Source organism: Scatophagus argus, chromosome 13 (assembly GCF_020382885.2).
Source record: "Scatophagus argus isolate fScaArg1 chromosome 13, fScaArg1.pri, whole genome shotgun sequence".
NCBI lineage: Eukaryota > Metazoa > Chordata > Actinopteri > Scatophagidae > Scatophagus > Scatophagus argus.
Genome location: NC_058505.1, coordinates 4,850,932 through 4,869,349, shown reverse-complemented (window position 1 = coordinate 4,869,349; position 18,418 = coordinate 4,850,932). Strand labels below are relative to the sequence as shown.

At 42.2% G+C, this 18,418-nt stretch overlaps 1 protein-coding gene across 6 annotated transcripts; it reads left to right on the top strand.

The window, feature by feature from the left end:
• Positions 1-564: 564 nt before the first annotated feature.
• Positions 565-18,330, top strand: usp33 (ubiquitin specific peptidase 33). 6 transcript variants are annotated; one of them, XM_046408767.1, is made up of 25 exons: positions 566-752; positions 2,311-2,357; positions 2,575-2,673; positions 3,248-3,301; positions 3,453-3,515; positions 6,293-6,442; positions 6,688-6,796; positions 7,904-7,973; positions 9,406-9,519; positions 9,754-9,832; positions 11,122-11,557; positions 11,682-11,822; positions 11,939-12,054; positions 12,365-12,537; positions 12,626-12,696; positions 12,780-12,813; positions 12,946-12,991; positions 13,102-13,282; positions 13,407-13,533; positions 13,705-13,874; positions 15,116-15,197; positions 15,313-15,421; positions 16,019-16,121; positions 16,788-16,856; positions 17,103-18,330. In XM_046408767.1, exons 3-25 carry the CDS (start codon positions 2,590-2,592, stop codon positions 17,258-17,260), a joined length of 2,739 nt encoding a protein of 912 aa, XP_046264723.1. In that variant the 5' UTR covers positions 566-752; positions 2,311-2,357; positions 2,575-2,589; the 3' UTR covers positions 17,261-18,330. The 6 variants fall into 6 exon arrangements, with proteins under 6 accessions (XP_046264724.1, XP_046264725.1, XP_046264726.1 ...); XM_046408766.1 differs by having other exon boundaries at positions 2,311-2,407; XM_046408768.1 differs by lacking the exon at positions 2,311-2,357 and having other exon boundaries at positions 565-752; positions 11,942-12,054.
• The last annotated feature ends 88 nt before the right edge of the window (positions 18,331-18,418 follow it).

Below are 18,418 nucleotides of genomic sequence, written 5' to 3'. Positions count from 1 at the left end.
AAAATGACATTACCATATATTTACCAGTTATTTTTTGTCGCCATTCCTGTCATCTGTTTACTTCTTTTCTTGGGCTTTCATTATTTTAATAAGTATTATTTACACGCTGTCTTTATTTCCTGCGTTTTTAAGCATGCCAACATAATTTTAAATACATATCACTCAAAAGGTTGAAGAAGGGAAGATCATAATTCAGTCCCAACACTAAAACACACTTTGTTCCAAAATTATATTGCTTATTCTAAACCATAGGTTTTTGTAAAGTTTAGGCTATTTATTCACTGTAAAGATCTCGAAATGATCATAAAACGCTAGATGGCGCCTTTTCCAGCACTTAAATTAGGAAGTAATTACGGAGACAATTTGACTATTTCTTATCGCTCACATTGCTGTTTAGCTCACATGCAGCTTGTATTTCCTCGACAAAAAAAGAAAGTAAGAAAAGCTAATTCGTGGTTGCTAATGTCACTCATTCTCATGATATACAACTAAATGTGTTTAAAGGTCATAAGTGTGAAAATCAAATGTAATGTTTACAGTGAAACGGGGAGGGTTTATGTATTTTTTTTTTCAAACCGGAAAAGGGGCGGAGACAGCTGTAACGTTAGCAACCACGCTGGGGGTAGGAACGGTTATCGTAAATGTTAAGGATTGCCCTCTGAAATATGTGTGTAAATACAGAGTGAATTGGTGTGTTGCGCAAAAGTACAACTGGATCTACCCGAGAAACGTCTTTTCTTTTCATTGTGCAGGTAAGGATCGAGGCTAAGATTATTTTTGGATGCTAGCTGCTGCTGACTCCCGTGTAGTCACTGTGGGATCGTCGGTGATCATGTAATACAGGAACGTTAGCCGGCTAACATAGCTAGCATGCTACTAGCGAGATTGTTATCAGTAGCAAACCATCTAACTCCCATCATTATTTCATGTGCGTAAATCTATCACCGCTTGTTTTTCGCGCTATTACAAGTGTTGTGGTCAGTTTGCAAGGGAAACTATTAAATTGATGACTAATTATTGCCAACAGGCTAATGCTAACAGCGAAAGGTGGCTAGTCAGCCTATGACGCTGTCAACGCCTCGCCTGGGTTTGACAGGTCAATTTGAGCAGCAGACAAGGCCGAAGCCCCACACATTTTGTAACGTACGCTGTCTGTCTATACTACAGACCACATTGAATGAAAACATGGCCGAAATAAATTTTTGGCTAGTTAATTAAAAATGTCGCACTCTGTATCTAGCTAATCTTAGCTGCCAGGTAACGTTACGTTTTCAACATAATGGCTGATGTTATTCCTTTGTGGATAGTCTGTTTGTTAAAATGTGCTATAATGGTACTTAGATTTGTGTATTTCATATCAGTGCAGTGTTATTTCACATCTAAGTTCACTATAGTATATCACGTAACGTGACAACATGTGTACTGTCTAGTTCCCATCACCGCCCCACCCCGACTGTACCACCTCTTTGTTTAGAATTAAATCTCCTGGATAACAATTATGGTGGTTGTGCATACAGTGATTATTGTTGGAATAGTTTGTGATGGGGAAAGAGTTGAGAGAGTCATTTTCTCTTTCACCAGCTATGTGTAATCGCCGGTGGCTTGATAGTGAAACCACCAGCTAATGCGATTTTCCTGGTCTGTACTATTAGTTGTGATAGCGGCTGTTTACTATTGGAGGCGCAGTGAACTCGTTGATTTTGCTTTTTGAACGGATTTTCACGAGGTTCAGGGCAATTACAATAATACAAATACGATGCAAATATGTGCATATATCAATCTGCCTTTTTCTAAATGATGTAAACCAATTTGATTATTGAATGGACCCACATGTCATTGATTAGTTGAGGCCCATGGACTTTGACAAGTCTGAACATGAACTTGACTGACTATCTCTAAATGTATTATCAGAGCTGTAATTGCTTCCTCTGAACAATCAGTAGTTCAAGTCAGGTAAGGTTGAGTGGAGCATCCCTGAGGAGAAAGGAGTCAAAGGATGGGGTTCAAACTTAAGGTGCATATCTATTCTGAATGGCTCAGTGTCACTCAGTGTTGTTTCTCCTTCACCCCTGTGACACGGGCTACTTGTGTCCTGCCTCTGCAGCTACAGGTCCCCCACTGCTGCAGTGTGAATGCTGCCGTCACTGGTGGTGATTATGCACATAACCCAGGTTTGTGCACTTTATCAGAGCTTATCTCGGAGAAGACTGAATGATTTGGGCAGAAAACTTGTGTCTGTTTTTTTTCTGCATCGTCAGCACCAAAATTATTTATGGCGACAGCCTTTGAACTCTGCTTGTTCCTCATCAAGTGTTGACTGCAGTGGCGTGACTTGCTGCTTGGGCTGTCAGTGGCCAGTAAGAGGAATTTGTCAGTCATGCATCCATGGGAAAACCTTCCTGTAGTGGTGACTCATGTTACATTAGCCTGACTGTTTTGCTTCTCTTCTGTCTCTTTCTTTTGATTTAAATTCTTAGTAATAAACAATAATTCCTGCCTTGTTTTATAAACAGAAATTCAAAGAGTTGCCTGATTTAAAAAGTCTCTTGCTCTCTCTCTCTCTCTCTCTGTCAGAACTGTAGGTGAGATATGCCGCCGGCGTCCAGCTGTGATTGCCCCCACCTGGACTGTGTGGGGGAGATCACCAAGGAGGAACTCATTCAGAAATCCCATGTGAGTGACCCTCCATTGTGATCCGTGTTCACAGCCCAATTCATAAGTCAGCACCCTTTGTAGGTCTTGAAAAGACTTCAGTGTGTATCTGATTGCTGGGAGATGTTGCACACATAACTAACAGTGGGATCATTGTGACAGTGGATTGTTTGTGTAGTTACAGTCAGTCATTAGATAGCTGCAGTCGCTAGTCAGCTCGTTGACACATCAGGAGCAAGGATCAGTTTTAGCAAAAACTTAAAAGATCATCTGTTATCATTTTTCACGAGTTAATTCGTCCATCAGTTTCATGGTGCGGGCTGAGGTCCATGTTGCATTCACCTGATTGTTATTTCTATCCTACTTTCAGACATTCAGAGGTGGTGAAAGTTAAATGCACATAAATGCATTTTATGTGGTATTAAAAAGGTCTTCAAAGTCTTCATCTTGGTGAACTTGACAAAAAACATGAAACTTTATTTTATATCTTTTTACCAAAGATTGAATCCACAATCTTGATTTTCTGTTACTGAACATTGCTGATTTTTGTTTTCGAACATGTAACTCTAACCTGACTGTCTTCATGTTCTTTCAGGGACAGTGTCAAGACTGTAAAGTTGGAGGACCAAACCTGTGGGCTTGTTTGGAGGTAAGGCAGGGCTCACCTGTGGAAAAAAATAAGTTGATTTGATGGTTTAAAATACAATATCTTTGTTTGTCATCAGAAACCATGTGATTTCTGTCTTGTTTTGTTCACACCCTGGTGTCTGCAACCTCCTATTGATTGTTTTTTTTTCCAGAATGGCTGTGCGTATGTAGGCTGTGGAGAATCTCACTCTGACCACAGCACCGTGCACTCGCAGGTGGGAGATCTCGTGGTTTACTGATGCCTTTCAGCAGGGAAATATCAATTAATGCATAGAAAAGAGAAGTGAAGGGATGTGACTGAATGGGGAGGAAGTCTTGAATGTGATGTTGAATTGAATAAAGGTTGAATTAAAAGAGGAATCAGTAGAGAAGCTGAGGAGACAGAAATTATTGGACAGGACAGGATTACCACTTCAGTTTCCCAGGAGCCTTGGCTCAAAATAAAACTCCCTCCAGCACAGCTTTATTTTGAACATTTTTCTCTCCACGAGCAGCACGTGCATGTTTTAGGTTTTAAAGTGCACAAATTGTAAAAAAAAAACCCATCAAGTCAGCTCTGTCTGCTTACACCTCCACATTCAGTACAATTTCAGCAGTGGATCATCCATTATTAATTGCCGTTCCTTGGGGAAGTGGGGGAGATTCAGTATTACTGTCAGCTCCATGGTTACAGTAGCTGCCCCTCCTGGCTGCTCTGGAGCTTTACTCATCCTCTGGTGCTCCCAGTGTTGACTAAGGCTTTTCTTCCAGCACGCCAGGGCCAAGTGGGGTTAGCAGGCGAGGCGAGACGAGGAGGAATATGAAAGCAAACATGTAATTTGCTCCGCCTAATAGTATCCGCATAGCTGCTCAAACCATTGTCCAGAAAGGCGCTTGTTCAAGTGCAGACCTCTTCAGAAAGAGAGCCCTCCAGCCAGAGGAAAGTCAGATTTTGGATGCAGAGCAGACTCGCAAAGAAATGTAATATTCTCTGTCTGATTTTAAATGATATTACCAGTGGATTTTATGTCTGTCCAGTTTATGTTTATCCAGACACCTTCCTGTTTTTTTTTTTTTCCCCCAGCAGAAGCCATTTTTAGATCTTTTAAGAAAGAAGGCCAAGCTTAATTAGTGCTTTGGAGTCCCAGAGGGTGTGTGTGTGTGGGGAGGGTTGTTATGTTAGATGACATGCAGTAGTTTAGCAGTAATTGTTGGCACAAAAACATAAGTATACCATAAAGTGACACGTTATAAGTGTTTCCATGTAAATTGCATTTCAAACATTATTATACACCAGGAAGGACTTCTGAAGCAAATTTAATTTTGGAAATCCTTCTTCAGATTTTTTTTCTTTTTGTAGATAAAGAACTGGAAAGATACCACAGCCTTACAGTTGTTTTGGAGCTTCCAGTATAGTTTTATACGTGCTCTTGCAAAGTACTGCAAATCCACTGACAGAGAAGAACACTCGCTGTCGGCATTTTTTGTTCCTTATTGATGTTGTTCAGTGATGCCTTGAATGCTGAAGGCTGAGGTGGAGACTTGACATTATTTTGCAGACACGACCAGACCCACCATGCTTCTTAATGTGAAGATCACACACTGAAGTGCATGTTGGATATGCTGGTGCTGCGACATCATAAATGTGTTGCACAGTTTTATTCTGGTCGAGAATTTGTGAGCATAATGCGAGTTGCTGACACACTCAGACGGGTTTTATATCATCTTCATCTCTTGAGCATCACACTGTGTGCGATTGTGTGCAGAAGGTGGATTTGTTTCCCTTGAATGTATTTTGTTTTTTTAAAGGTACAATTTTATGCATGTTAGCAGAGCAAAAGTAAACTAATATAACAATTTATCCGTATGGAAGCTGCAAAACTTCATGTAGGCTGGTAAAAACATCCTCTAAGGCTTTTAAACCAGCTTGTTATTAATGTCCTACCTGGCTTGCTTACCTTATAAATTATTTAAGGTAGGGAGTTTCATGGCTGTGCTCAGTCTGGTGTGCCCCCTCTGCCAGCTCTGCTCTGCCCCGCTGCGTGAAGGCTAATGCAGCCTTGATGAATAATGCAGGATCTGCTCACGTTCAGTCTCCTGTCGACCTGCCAGGGTGCTGGTGTTTGTCAGGGCGGCAGTGGGTCAGCAGAACTCGGCCATGTTTCCACAGCGGCAAATTTCTGCCCGGCTACCTAAACCTGTAAGGGTTCAGCTCAGAACTAGTGTCCAGCATCTTGAAAAGAATACGTTAAACACGGCAGTGTATGTTAAGTCTTGTCTTTATATTTGGGATTGTGAGGAGGTTAATGTTGCCTGTAATCTCACGGAGGGAGTGAATTCCCAGCTTCTCAGTTGTGAGGATTTGCAGCTGTCTCTTTGTCTTCACTTTTTCTTTTGGACTTTTGGGCATTGAAAACAATTAGTTTTTTTTTTTTAAATTTTATGATTAATGACCTTATGATTAATTTACAGGATTGGGCAGATTTATTCAATAAAATATCTGTTAACTGCAACCTTAATATCTGGTTTACATGATTGTAGGTGGCAGTTTTATCTAAAATGAATAGTTTTTATTGAGGTAGAGTTTTACTTTTCAGTATACCTTCTTGTGAACTACTAAATCAGTGTTGTCCGTAATGCTGACATCATATAATTTTTTTTTCAGGTTTAATTTTGACAGCGATAGACACACGACTGTAGTAACAGATTGTTAGTAATAGGACAGGAAGCTGTAGGATCTGACAAGTTGCTTAATGCTTGATGGATTTGTTCTGTTGGCTTCTTGTGCACCACAGACTGGGCAGGCCAAGACACCAGCAAGCACACCTACATTTATTATGTAAGCAAATGAGAGGTGGATTGGTAGGTTGTGTTGAAGATAAAGAAGCTTGTCGTTGATAGCAAAGTGCTCGTGTGCTTTATCAGCCGATATCTTAACACAGTGTTCTTGTTTTACTTTGTTCATCCAGTCTGATAAGTCTTTTCACAAAATGATTGTTTGACAACTTTGCAGGAGACGCGGCACAACCTCACAGTGAACCTGACAACACTTCGAGTGTGGTGCTACGCCTGCGGCAAGGAAGTTTTCCTTGAGCGTAAACTGGGCCCTCACTCCCCCCACAGCAACAGCAAACCCCTTCCCTCTCCGCAGAGTGCCGGTCAGGTGAGAGCCACGTATTAAAGGTTTTCTTTGTTCTCTGAACAGACATGTTTACATTGCATGCTTACTGCATAAACACAACATAGCTGTGTGCTCTCCTGTCATACTGGCAGAGCTGTACCATAACAGCTTCCACTTGAGTGACAGATAAACTGTCAAATTGTATCTGCGTATTCATTAACTAGATAAGAGTTTTATGATGAGGTGTGTGTGTGTGTGTATGTGTGTGTGCGCTCTTGCTGCTTCAGGATAACAGCAGGGCCCCTGGGAGCCCAACCTCTCTGAGAGTGCCCTCTAATGGAGGCTGTGAAGACCTGGACATGGAGACAGAGGAGGAGGATGATCTGCGTGCCCGAGGTCAGATTACAGCATTGGTTCTTCCCTCATACATCAGCTACAAGATCAACAAACACATCTGGAAACACATGTCTAAATGTGCCAAATGAAAGCTACCCAAAGTGCCGTCATGCAGAATTGAGTGACGGAGCTTCTGCAGTAGTCACGTGTTTCTTGCCCAGCTTTTAATCATTTTAATAATTAAAATCATCTTCAGTTCAAGTCAGTGAGGCGACTAAAATCTAATTACATTTTAGCGGCCTAAGTTAATCTAAGTATGAATATGAAAATATGAGGTTAAACCTCAAACACAGTAGTCCAAAGAGTCAGAGTCAAAATCACAGGTTATGATTTGAACTAATAAGATGGCAGGATGGGCATTCGGCATTTGGCCTCAAGTCTTCTGTTAAAAGTTGTCCTTGAACACCTCACAGAGCCTATAGCCAACATCCAAAACACCATTCAAAAGACAAACAGCCCAGCAGTTTACACACAGCTGTCCATCTGAAACAGCTTTGCCAGATGTAACCGCTGATAAAAGCCAACTAGACACCCCACGGAAACTAAAGGAGACAGAAAGCCACACACGGCCTCTAAGCAGAACTACAGGACGCCCCTGTGCAGCTCGGTGGGTTGAGCCCAGCACCAACACTTCAGTCCTTCAGTCCCACTGGAGCCACCAATGCAAATAATGTTTTCACTGCAGTGCAGTGAGACACACACAGGCTCTACCAAATGGCATATGTTATGTTCAGCCTCATGCGGTGAAGCTCGGACACTGGCACCAGCACCATCACCACCTTGGTTATTTTTGTCACAAATACAGATCATACGATAAGGAGGTGGTAAATAGGCTTTGTAAGACTAATGTCCTCTGCAGTGTAAAAAGAGCAGCATAACTCACTGACTCCATGGCGACAGTGTGCTTTCTGTTTACATCCATTGGCCACTGTAGCTGATTTAAGATACGCCGGGTAGCTGCTCTTTCGGCTCCTGCTGTGAAATGTTAATCTTGGAAATAGACTGGGTCTCCTTGACGATGTAGAGGCTCTCTGTCTGTCTTCAGAATTTACAAGCATTTGATGAATAAATTGTTTTAATTTCCCTCGTGTGTCGTGTCTCCCTCAGGCCTGACGGGGCTGAAGAACATAGGCAACACCTGCTACATGAACGCTGCCCTGCAGGCCCTGTCTAACTGGTGAGACCTCCGCCTTGTGTCCTCACGTCTGCCCCGCGTCACCTCTCAGACATCGCATACGTGCCCTTTTGCTCTTTCTTCTCCTTTCCACTCACCACCCGCGGTCTTTACAGGAGCCCTTTGCGGTTTTATTCACCTCGTGTCTGGTTCTTGTTGTCTGTGAGAAAAGGACCACGGCTGTGCTCATTTGGGAGAGTGATGGCTCAGGGAAAATTGCTGCAGTGCACCATTTGAGATGGCAGAAATGGCCTTTTGTAGTTCCCCATAGGGTCTTCTGTTACAAATGACACCAACTCTTTCCCTGTGTCTTCTGTTTCGTCTCCTCCTCCGTTCCTTCTCTTTTCCCACCATGTCTCTTTATGCGTCTGCCTTTGCTGTTTCTCTCCCAGGCTGCCACACTGTTTTTATTGCTCATTGAATTGCCAGTCCTTCTGCTTCATTCTTTGTGATTGGATTGTTGGTGTGGTCACGTAAATTAGGGCTCCACTGCAGAGACTGCAGCTGTGTTATTACTGGCTTTGTACCTTTTACTTTTTATTTTATTTTTCGTGGAACAGCAAAGCCCTTCCTCCTTTGTCATACTACCTGCCTTGGGACTGGCACATATTGAAATTAAACCGATGATGCCTAGTCTGGATACAAGTCAAAATGGAAAGAAGAAAAAGATGTGGGTCAGAATTTGCAATCTAAATCACATTCCAAAAATAGGAGGAACTGAGTCACACAGCTGTGGAAGGAGGGACCTTTTTCTGAAACTCTGCTTTGATGTCTGTTTGTGTGAGCACTGCTTCTTTTAGTTACCATCGGGTCATTATTCAGTTTGAAGGACTTTTCTCCTGCAAAAGCAAGGGACCACTCCATGCCTTATTCAGTCTGTAGTTTGTCTCTTTCTTGCAAATTCCTGTCCGCTCTGTATCCCTCAAATAAAATCCCCGCAGCTGTTTTTCTTTTCAGCTATTTCCGATGTCCCTCAGCTTTCAGCTGCATGTGGAGTTTTCAGTGCCCCCTGAGAATTTGTACTATTGCTGTACGGGTGAAAAGTGGCTTTGTTGAAATAAAATGAATCAGAAGTACAGGAAGAAGACAGCATTATGCCGAAATACTGAACTTAAACTTCTCTGGATTTCCCTTCCTGTTTGTTCTTTTTTGCTTTATGCGACCTTCATGAGTGTAATACTGCAGCAGAAATGATTTGCAAAGCTTAAAAAGTCCTTTGCAAACATAACGGTTTCTAATAACATTACGCTATCTTGTACTTCTCTGAATTACTTTCTTCCCTTGGATTTATTGAGCATTATATGCAGGTTTTTGAGAATTAGCCACCGCATTATGAGCTTTTGAGCATTATTAATCAGTCTGTTCAGGGACAGATAATCAGCCAAAGCTTATTTGGTACCCACATGTGACATATTTATCCCTGTTTCCACCGTAGCCCACCCCTGACACAGTTCTTTCTTGAATGTGGCGGCATGGTGAGGACGGACAAGAAGCCTGCACTCTGCAAAAGCTACCAGAAACTAGTGTCAGACCTGTGGCACAAGAACAGGTAGGTGGTTGTCACTTTTTTTTAGTTGTTGTTCACTCCTCCTCCTGCTTGACTCGATGGAGCCTCTTTTTCATTGTTTTCCCCATCTTTATAATATGACACTATGGGGACAATACAGTAACTCTGCTGTTAAACTCAGAAACTTCCAAACTGGAGACGCATTTCTGTAGCTGCTATCCTTGATTAAGTGTATTATAACATTTGTTAAGCAGGCTGTGTTTTGTCACTTTACAGATCCTCCTATGTGGTCCCAACCAACTTGTTCCAGGGGATCAAAGCCATAAACCCCATGTTTAGAGGATATTCTCAGCAGGTGGGTCATTGCAGATGGTGAAAAAAGTGTGCAACAAAGAGCATGTGTGCACATTTGCAATATAAATAAAACACAGACACTCTTCACTCAGTTGGAGACATATTAAACAACATGTTTGCGGCTTTGTTTTATTTGTATGTCGAAAGATAATCAGCTGGTGTGATCTAAAGCCATGGATTTTTTTGGGTTTTAATTCTGCAGTTTCAGATGATTGAGTAAAAAGGAATGTAAAACATCGACTTGATAGATTTAGTGGAATGTTATCATGTTTGTAGGGATGTGTGGTGTCTGAACATGTGTGGGTAATGCATTATTTTGATATACAGTGATAGGAGTAACACGTAATACAAACACGTCTGTCACGAAACATTTCCTTTAAGAACGAGTTTGTGCTGAGCTGTGATTACTGTCTGGGTGTGACGCCCAGACTATAAAGTTGTTCCAGATCTTATGCAGTCTCTCCTTTTTTTGTTCGACTCCATAGCTCTCTGTGCTCATTCCTTTGACGAAATTACATTAGCTCCAACTCAAATCACTCAGCCCGATAAACTGAATCCTCTGCTTTGCAATTACTGGCTTCTAGCCTTTTCATTCGCACACAAATACACACATTAAACTGAGATAAATTGCTCGATTTGATTTCCAGGTGGTGCTTAAAATAAAAGATTTATGTGTTATAGATATAAAGGTTGTCAAAAGACTTCCTACTGGATGGCGTCTTTGTCTAGTGTCTGTAAATAAGGGATTTATACGCCTCAGTGGTGAGATGATAAAAAGGGCTGTTTCCTCTTGGCTTGCCAGTGTTTGTTCTGAGGAGTTAGCTGAGGAATATTCATTTGTCACGCCACGCTGGGCTGCGCAGCCTTGGATTTAGCGTTGCTGTGAATGAAGTTAACATTCCAGGTCCTGGGAGAGGAGAGTTCATTTGGCTTGAGAGGGAGATTGGATGTCTGAGGCTCATTAAGTTTGATTACACATTCATGAGCATTTGGTTTCCGATTTCGTGATGCACAATCGGGATAAACAAGGAGGTGAAGCGGTTGTTGTTTGTAAATTGGAAAAAAAATTAGCTTTGGGAGAGCTTTGCTGTGTCTGTCAAGTTTGATTATATTTAGAAAGAATTAGTGTTGCGTTATATTTCAATGTTCTTTTCAGGGGGAGAAAATTAACTGTTTTCTCACAGACTACTGTGACAATAATAACTGCAAAAAACTCTGCAATTTTCCCAGCTAGAACTAATTTGCTACCTCAACTGACTTTTCTTGTGATTATCCCCACTCTGCTGTTAGGACTCCCAGGAGTTTCTGCGCTGCTTGATGGATCAACTTCACGAGGAGCTGAAAGAGCCACTGCTCGAGCCTTACGACCAGAACGGCATCACCGACGGCCCCGAGGAGGACAACCACAGTCAGTCAGACAATGACTTCCAGTCATGCGAGTCCTGCGGCAGCAGCGAGCGGGCTGATAATGAGGTGCAAGGCGGGAACATGCTGATAGACGACACTAACGAGGCCGAGATGTTGATCCCTGAGCAAGATGAGATCCAGGCCAACAGGGAGTGGCAAAAGGAGAAGAACATGATTAATGACTTTTACCGCTCCGGAGTTAATGGTGTTATGGGTGGAGGCACTGGAGTGGACGTGGACAAAGACGTTGACACCACCACTGAAACCACGCCCATTATCAGCAGCCAGGGAGCCATCAAGGTTCAAGGCAGAACATCAGGTAGTTATGGAGAAGCTGAGACATGTTTTATTTTCCCACAAACTTGAATACAGTCCAGACTTTTTGATATTCAGAATCAAATTCATGGTGTTGCAACCCTAATATTTGGCCTTCTCTCCACCAGATTCCTTCCCAGACATCCAAATGTCCAACAACACAAGACCACAGAGTCCAGTCCCAGTGGACGGACACATTCCCAAGATGTCCAGCAGCCCGCCCAAAGCTGCCTCAGGCTGGCCCAGCCTAAACCCTGCACACAAGAAAGGTACTTCTACATAATCAGAGGCCATCATGCCCAGGTTCAAGCCCCGTGCATGTTTTTGTTGACAAACTGTGAAGCACTGTTCTCACATTTCACCTTCTGTCTCTGCTTTCCCACAGCAGTGACCACATTCTCCCCACCAAAGAACAAGCGGCAGAAGAAATACCGCAGCGTCATCTCAGATGTGTTCGATGGGACCATTGTCAGCTCAGTTCAGTGCCTCACCTGTGATCGGGTTAGTGTGGACGTCTGCCATTTTCTTTATGTTTTATCAAGATTAAGTGTTGGCAGAGAGGGTGAGGCAGACACTGACAGGGGAGCGCTAGATGACTCTAGATGATCACACGCAGTTCTTTTGAAGTCATAAAACTTGAACTTTGGTGCTTAGTGTTGATCTTGTTATACACGGTTGGTGTAATTCACCACCATGTGATATACTGTGATACTTGTTCTGCAATGAGAAGTATTCATATCCTGCAACAAAGTCACATAACATGGACTAAATTGTGACCAAACATGAAACTTGTGTATTTTCTTGCTGTCAGGTGTCTGTGACCCTGGAGAACTTCCAGGATATCTCGTTGCCCATCCCAGGGAAGGAAGACCTGGCCAAGCTTCACTCCTCCACCCACCAGACTTCCCTGGTTAAGGCCGGCTCCTGTGGGGAAGCTTATGCACCACAGGGCTGGATTGCATTTGTCATGGAATACATCAAGAGGTGTGTTAATTTACACTGTAATTATTTACATTCACCTCCAGCACGGATGGCTTCATGCTTTGCCCTTTCTGTTTGTTTCTATTCTTAGTTGGTTCTGGGGTCCCGTGGTTACGCTACAAGACTGTCTTGCAGCTTTCTTTGCCAGAGATGAACTAAAGGGTAAGCGAGTGGGCGTAAATCTGTTCTACCAGCACAAACATTAAGATCGGTGTCTCAATAACTGTGCGTTTGTTGTTTTCTAGGAGACAACATGTACAGCTGTGAAAAATGCAAGAAGTGAGTAACCATTTCTCACTGTGCTGAACCCTCAAATGGACTAATAATTTATTTCACATAAACAAGCACACTTAAAAAATGTTTGTAACTGTAATGATTGCCCAACTCCTTCATCTTTTTTTTCCCTCTTAGATTACGAAATGGAGTCAAATTTTGTAAAATGCAGAGTTTGCCAGAGGTATGCACACAGCTCCACTTCATGTCATGAAGAAACCAAAATCTTGTTCCCTAATGCTCACCGTACAGCGGATTTTTAAAATAGAACTTCTCTGCTCTGCTGTGCTTCAGATCCTGTGCATCCACTTGAAGCGCTTCAGACATGAACTGATGTTCTCCACCAAGATAAGCACCCACGTCTCCTTCCCACTGGAGGGCCTGGATCTGCAGCCTTTTCTGGCCAAAGACAGCGCCGCACAGACCTCCAACTATGACCTGCTGTCAGTCATCTGTCACCACGGCACTGCCAGCAGTGAGTGGGCGGATGTGCCTTCAGTTGGCACATACGAGCGTCCTGCATTCATTAGCCTGCAGAAACATTTCACATGTCCTTATCAGGGACTGCTGCTCTAACACACTCCACTCCTTGATCCCAGGTGGCCACTACATAGCGTACTGCAGGAATGATGTGAACAACCTCTGGTACGAATTTGATGACCAAAGTGTGACTGAGGTGTCTGAATCCTGCGTCCAGAACGCTGAGGCTTATGTGCTCTTTTATAAGTAAGCCAACACACAAGACTTCAATAGTTAAACAGTTGTAAACGAGAACCCATTCATCCCTGCAACATTTTAAGATTCACTGTGCTGCTTTAATATTCATATATAACATGCATCTTACTTTGGATTACTTTGTTGCAGTAGTCATTAATCTGTGGTCTGTTCCTGTGACAGAAAGAGCAACGAAGACGCAATCAAAGAGCGTAGGAGGGTGTCGAGTTTATTCAACATGATGGAGCCCAGCCTCCTGCAGTTCTACATCTCCCGCCAGTGGCTGAACAAGTTCAAGACCTTTGCTGAGCCGGGGCCCATTTCCAACAACGACTTCCTGTGTTCGCATGGAGGTGCGTCAGACTGTGTCATTGTCACACTGAAATCACTCAGAGGTCAAAATGGGCCCCTAACAGGAATCCTTTCTCCCGCCCTGCATAAAAGCATTGTGCTCTGCTGTCTCTAAACGCAGCGCTTGCTTTCATCATTGTGGATTTTTGGGTTTGACAAAGCAGAGGATTCCCCCCACAACGTAGCTGACTTCCAAAGGTGGTTTTACTTGTGCAGATGATCCTTCTTTCTCGTTTTAGCAGAGAAGAGGGAAGGATTCTAAAGGGGTTTGTGCCAGTCAAGTTCCTTTCAGTCTTCTTGAGCCAAAAATTGCGGAATTGAAAATTAAATAGCAAAGAATGAACATTTTTGATAAAGCTGTTTAAGTACAGTAGCAGTACAGAACGTGTCCCATTCTGCAAACAAACACCCACAGGTTTGTTTCCTCCTCCTTTGGTAGTCAGTCAGGTGCAGACAGTAAGTCGATTTAATATCAGTTCATTGAAACCGTGGTTGTGTTGCAGCACCGGTTGTTTTGAATATGGCGAATTAATGATCCACTACACTGAAAGACAAATACAAGTGATTAGAATTATAGATTTATTTAGCTTTTCAGCATTGCCTGTCATTAATACGATTCATTATCTTATTCTGACGCATTTTTGTCTGCTGGAGTAAATTGTCATTGGTTTTCTGCCCCGACACAAGATGATGCTCTGCATAGTCAAAGAAAAACCAGCATTTACATTTCAGTAAATGTTGGCAACATTGCTCATATCATCCTCGCTTAGCAAGATGACAGTTTGAACTTTGCTAATTTTGTCATTCAGCAACAAATCACTTTGAATAAACAGCAGTTCTTGCAAATGTTTACCTTAACTCAGAGTTCTTCCCTGTCAACTCAGGGTACTAATTTATTTGATTCTGAGCTACTTTTGAGTAGTCTAGCTTCAAAGATGAGGAAAGAACACTTTTAATTTAAATAAAGAAAAACGCTTTTTGTCTGCTTATGAACCCTTAAATTGAGGCAGTGTTTACCACTGCTGTAATAGGAACAAGGGGGTGGGGGGAAGTGCGTGTGCGCGTGTGTGTTTGAGCACTGATTCTGACGTATATGTGCACAGTTCAGCATAATGGTAGTCTAAATGTTTCCAACACTGGTCCTTAACAAATGAACGTTACGTGTGATGTCGCTACACTGAACTGTTACCTTTAAAATGTTAGGCTGTTCATGTCTGTTGGATGTTTGAATGTGTTCATTCAGGTGTGCCACCCAACAAAGCATCATTTATCGATGACCTGGTTGTTATGCTGCCACAGAACGTGTGGGATCACCTTTACAGCAGGTACGTTTAATAGACAGACCAACTGTGAGACTCAATGTGCTCACAGTTGCTGTATAATTTCCTTTGTAGAGTTAATTTCACGTGTGTGTGAGTTAACACGGACTTTTCCCTGCAGGTACGGAGGGGGACCAGCTGTCAACCACCTGTACGTCTGCCACACGTGCCAGATTGAGATAGAAAAACTGGAGAAACGGCGCAAGGCAGAGCTGGACATGTTTGTCAGGGTAAGCCTTTTAACCATACGGTCACCAGTGAGACCCATGAGCAGCAAGGAAGATAAAGGTTTAGTTTAAAAAAAAATGGTGTGAGGGATAATGCATTGTGTGTCAGCGAGCCTCTGTGCAGCCCGGTACTCATCCCAGTCTATAGGCCTATTCTCCTCTCTATTGAACCAGATAAGCTGCATGTGTTAGTGCTCTTCACCCCAGCGGGAGATGAGAGGTGTGAGCCTGATGAAAGCCTTATCATTAATGCATTGGGACAGATGCAGCTGTTATTGCCTGTTCAGTCTGTCCACTCAAACAATGGCTGCTCAGAAGTAGAGATGTGTGTGTGTGTGTGTGTGAGTGAGTGAAAATAAAAGCTTTGGTAAGATAACAAGAGGAAAGGGGATTGTGTCATTTCCGAGAAAGATGAAATTGGTGCAGTGTGGTGTTAAGATTGTCTTCTAATTGGAGTAACTACCAGAGAGAATTGATTAGGTTTTCCATCTCCCTTCCTCTCAATCCTTTCATCCCCCCATCCCCTCCCCTCCTGTGTTTCTCCTCCCTCTTGTCTCTACTGCTCACCCCCCCCCCCCATTTCCTCCCTCTGCTCTGTAGCTGAACAAGGCGTTCCAGGAGGAGGAGTCTCCAGTGGTCATATACTGCATCAGCATGCAGTGGTTTCGTGAGTGGGAGGGCTTTGTCAAAGGAAAAGACAATGGTAATTGGACATAAGTCTTGCCTTTTCATCCCGAGTCCTGTTTAAATGTCTGAAGGCCAAAGGCTTCCGACTATCTAATATCTGCTGATGATTTTTCAAAAGCTTCTTTGATTGCGTTTGACGTTAATTTATCTCAAAACAAATGGCCTTTATCAACTCCATGCATTTATACGGATCAGAGAAGATGGAAAATAAATTGTTTTATACGGTGCTTAAAAATTCTGGGTAGCAAAAGAGGCTCGCGTGCAGAAGAAGGTGTGAAGTCCCATTTCGTCTTTTGATTTATCTTCAAAGAGTTTGCTTTAGTCCCCCGAGTCAAGTTTCCCTCCTGCTACAGCAAAATGAAGTGTCAAAATATATTTCAGTTTCTTGCACTCCTTTTTCTTCATTTTTGCTTCCCTTGCTTTGTATTGTCGTCTCTATTTATACCAGCTTACATCTGGCACTGCTGGAAATGTCTGTTTTTCCCTGACTTCTGCTCCTCTAGTATTTGTTCTCTCTCTGTAGCAAGTGGAGGGCAGAAATTTCTTTTCATAGTGTGACAGACAAATTTAACATTTTAACATCATTGCTGTTTGAAACAATTGGCATGCATACTGCTACTGCTTCATATAATTATGACAACTAATTGTCTCTTCTTCTTCTTCTTTGTCTTTCCTCTTGAAGATCCACCGGGACCCATTGACAATTCCAAGATTACAGTAAACAAGAACGGTCATTTAACACTCAAACAAGGTATCATTGTTATTATTATGATATTGCATTATTATTACTTTACTTTTACAGCATAGAAAGATGGTGTTTTGAGTCTTTCTTCATTAATTGTACATATAATGTAGTGTAGACTGGTTAAATCAGGTTGGATAAAGAAAATCCCAGAAAACGAAAAACTCCGGCAGAGCCTCTGTGGATTATTGTGAGATCTTGAACTATGCAGACATCGGTGATATTTAAGTGTGGGTGTTTGCTCTGACCCTTCAGGAGCTGACTCGGGACAGATCTCTGAAGAGACATGGAACTTCCTCCACTCTATCTACGGCGGCGGTCCACTCGTGACAGTTCGGCCAAACGTCAGCCACCAGGAATCGGAATCATCACAGTCGGAGGAGAAGATCGAGGTGGAGACGCGCTCTGTTTAATCAAGCACTCAGCAGAATCAGCAGGAAACATTAAGAAAAAAATTAAAAGCCTTTTATTTTGCACTTGACTTTTTTTTTTCTTATTTTTCCAAAAGCATTCAAGTAAAGGACCTCATCGTTACTGCTACATGTCAGACTTTGACAGCTGACAGAGGGAATTAACATGTCTGAATAGATCTGTCATGTTGTACAAATCTGTATAAAGAGCTCTTAAATTTCTATTAGCACTATAGTATTCATGTGTCACGTTGTTTTCAGAACCAAGCATTTAAATTATATGCAGCTACAAATTCCACTGAATGCCATATTTTTTTTTTCTTGACCAAACGAGTACATGCTGTACTGTATGTCCATGTGTCATGTGTTGCTGATATTGATGAATCACAAGACATCATGCTGTAGATAGATCACACATTTATTCCTGTCGCAAGAGAGGGATTGTTGATTGGATGGTAAAGAGCGCAAAATGTGACACTTAAAGTGATGAAAACCATAAGGTTATGAAGGGACTAATTACTGACTAGTCTCAGGAATGAATTTTGTGTTTTGCACTGTTCTGTAGACGTACAAATTGGCATGCTCACGCAGATGTCTGGTTTGTATTTGAATGTACCAGTACTGATAGTATGTTGGTCAAGATTCAGCACTTGGTTGTTTATCACATAAGGGAGTGATTTAATGTGATGTTAATAGATTTTTTTTGTTGAAAATGTGTGACAGGCGCAGTGTGTTAAGAATGCATGCTTTAACACTCAGTCACAATTTAGCATCACATGTAATTGCATGTAAATGCAAAGCTGCTCATCAAATGTGCACGCAAATCACGATCTGGATCTGTCATCACTAAATTGTACAGCTACAGAAAGCATATTAAAGTATGTAATCAGCATCCACATCAGGAAACTAATTAATCAAAGGCATTATTTTTGTGTATGAGCATGGTGTTGCTTAATGTGTTGGCTGATAGGAGGTAAACAATGCTGTACTGTAAGTATCTGCATATGGATGTCACTTGAGTAAGAACCATCCTGACTTTTGCTGGCTGACACTATTAAAACTTGATGAAAACATGTTGGACATTGTGCTCACCTTCATTTTGTCACCATTCAATGACTTCTGCTGGATGGAGTGATTGTTATATGAGAATCAAGGGATGCC

Bases quoted from the DNA above. Each gene is read 5' to 3' on its own strand.
- usp33 (XM_046408765.1), top strand. From the start codon at position 2,590: ATGCCGCCGGCGTCCAGCTGTGATTGCCCCCACCTGGACTGTGTGGGG. The intron at 11,823-11,938 runs GTACTTCTACAT...GCTTTCCCACAG, and splicing joins AAACCCTGCACACAAGAAAG to CAGTGACCACATTCTCCCCA. The intron at 13,534-13,704 runs GTAAGCCAACAC...TTCCTGTGACAG, and splicing joins GCTTATGTGCTCTTTTATAA to AAAGAGCAACGAAGACGCAA.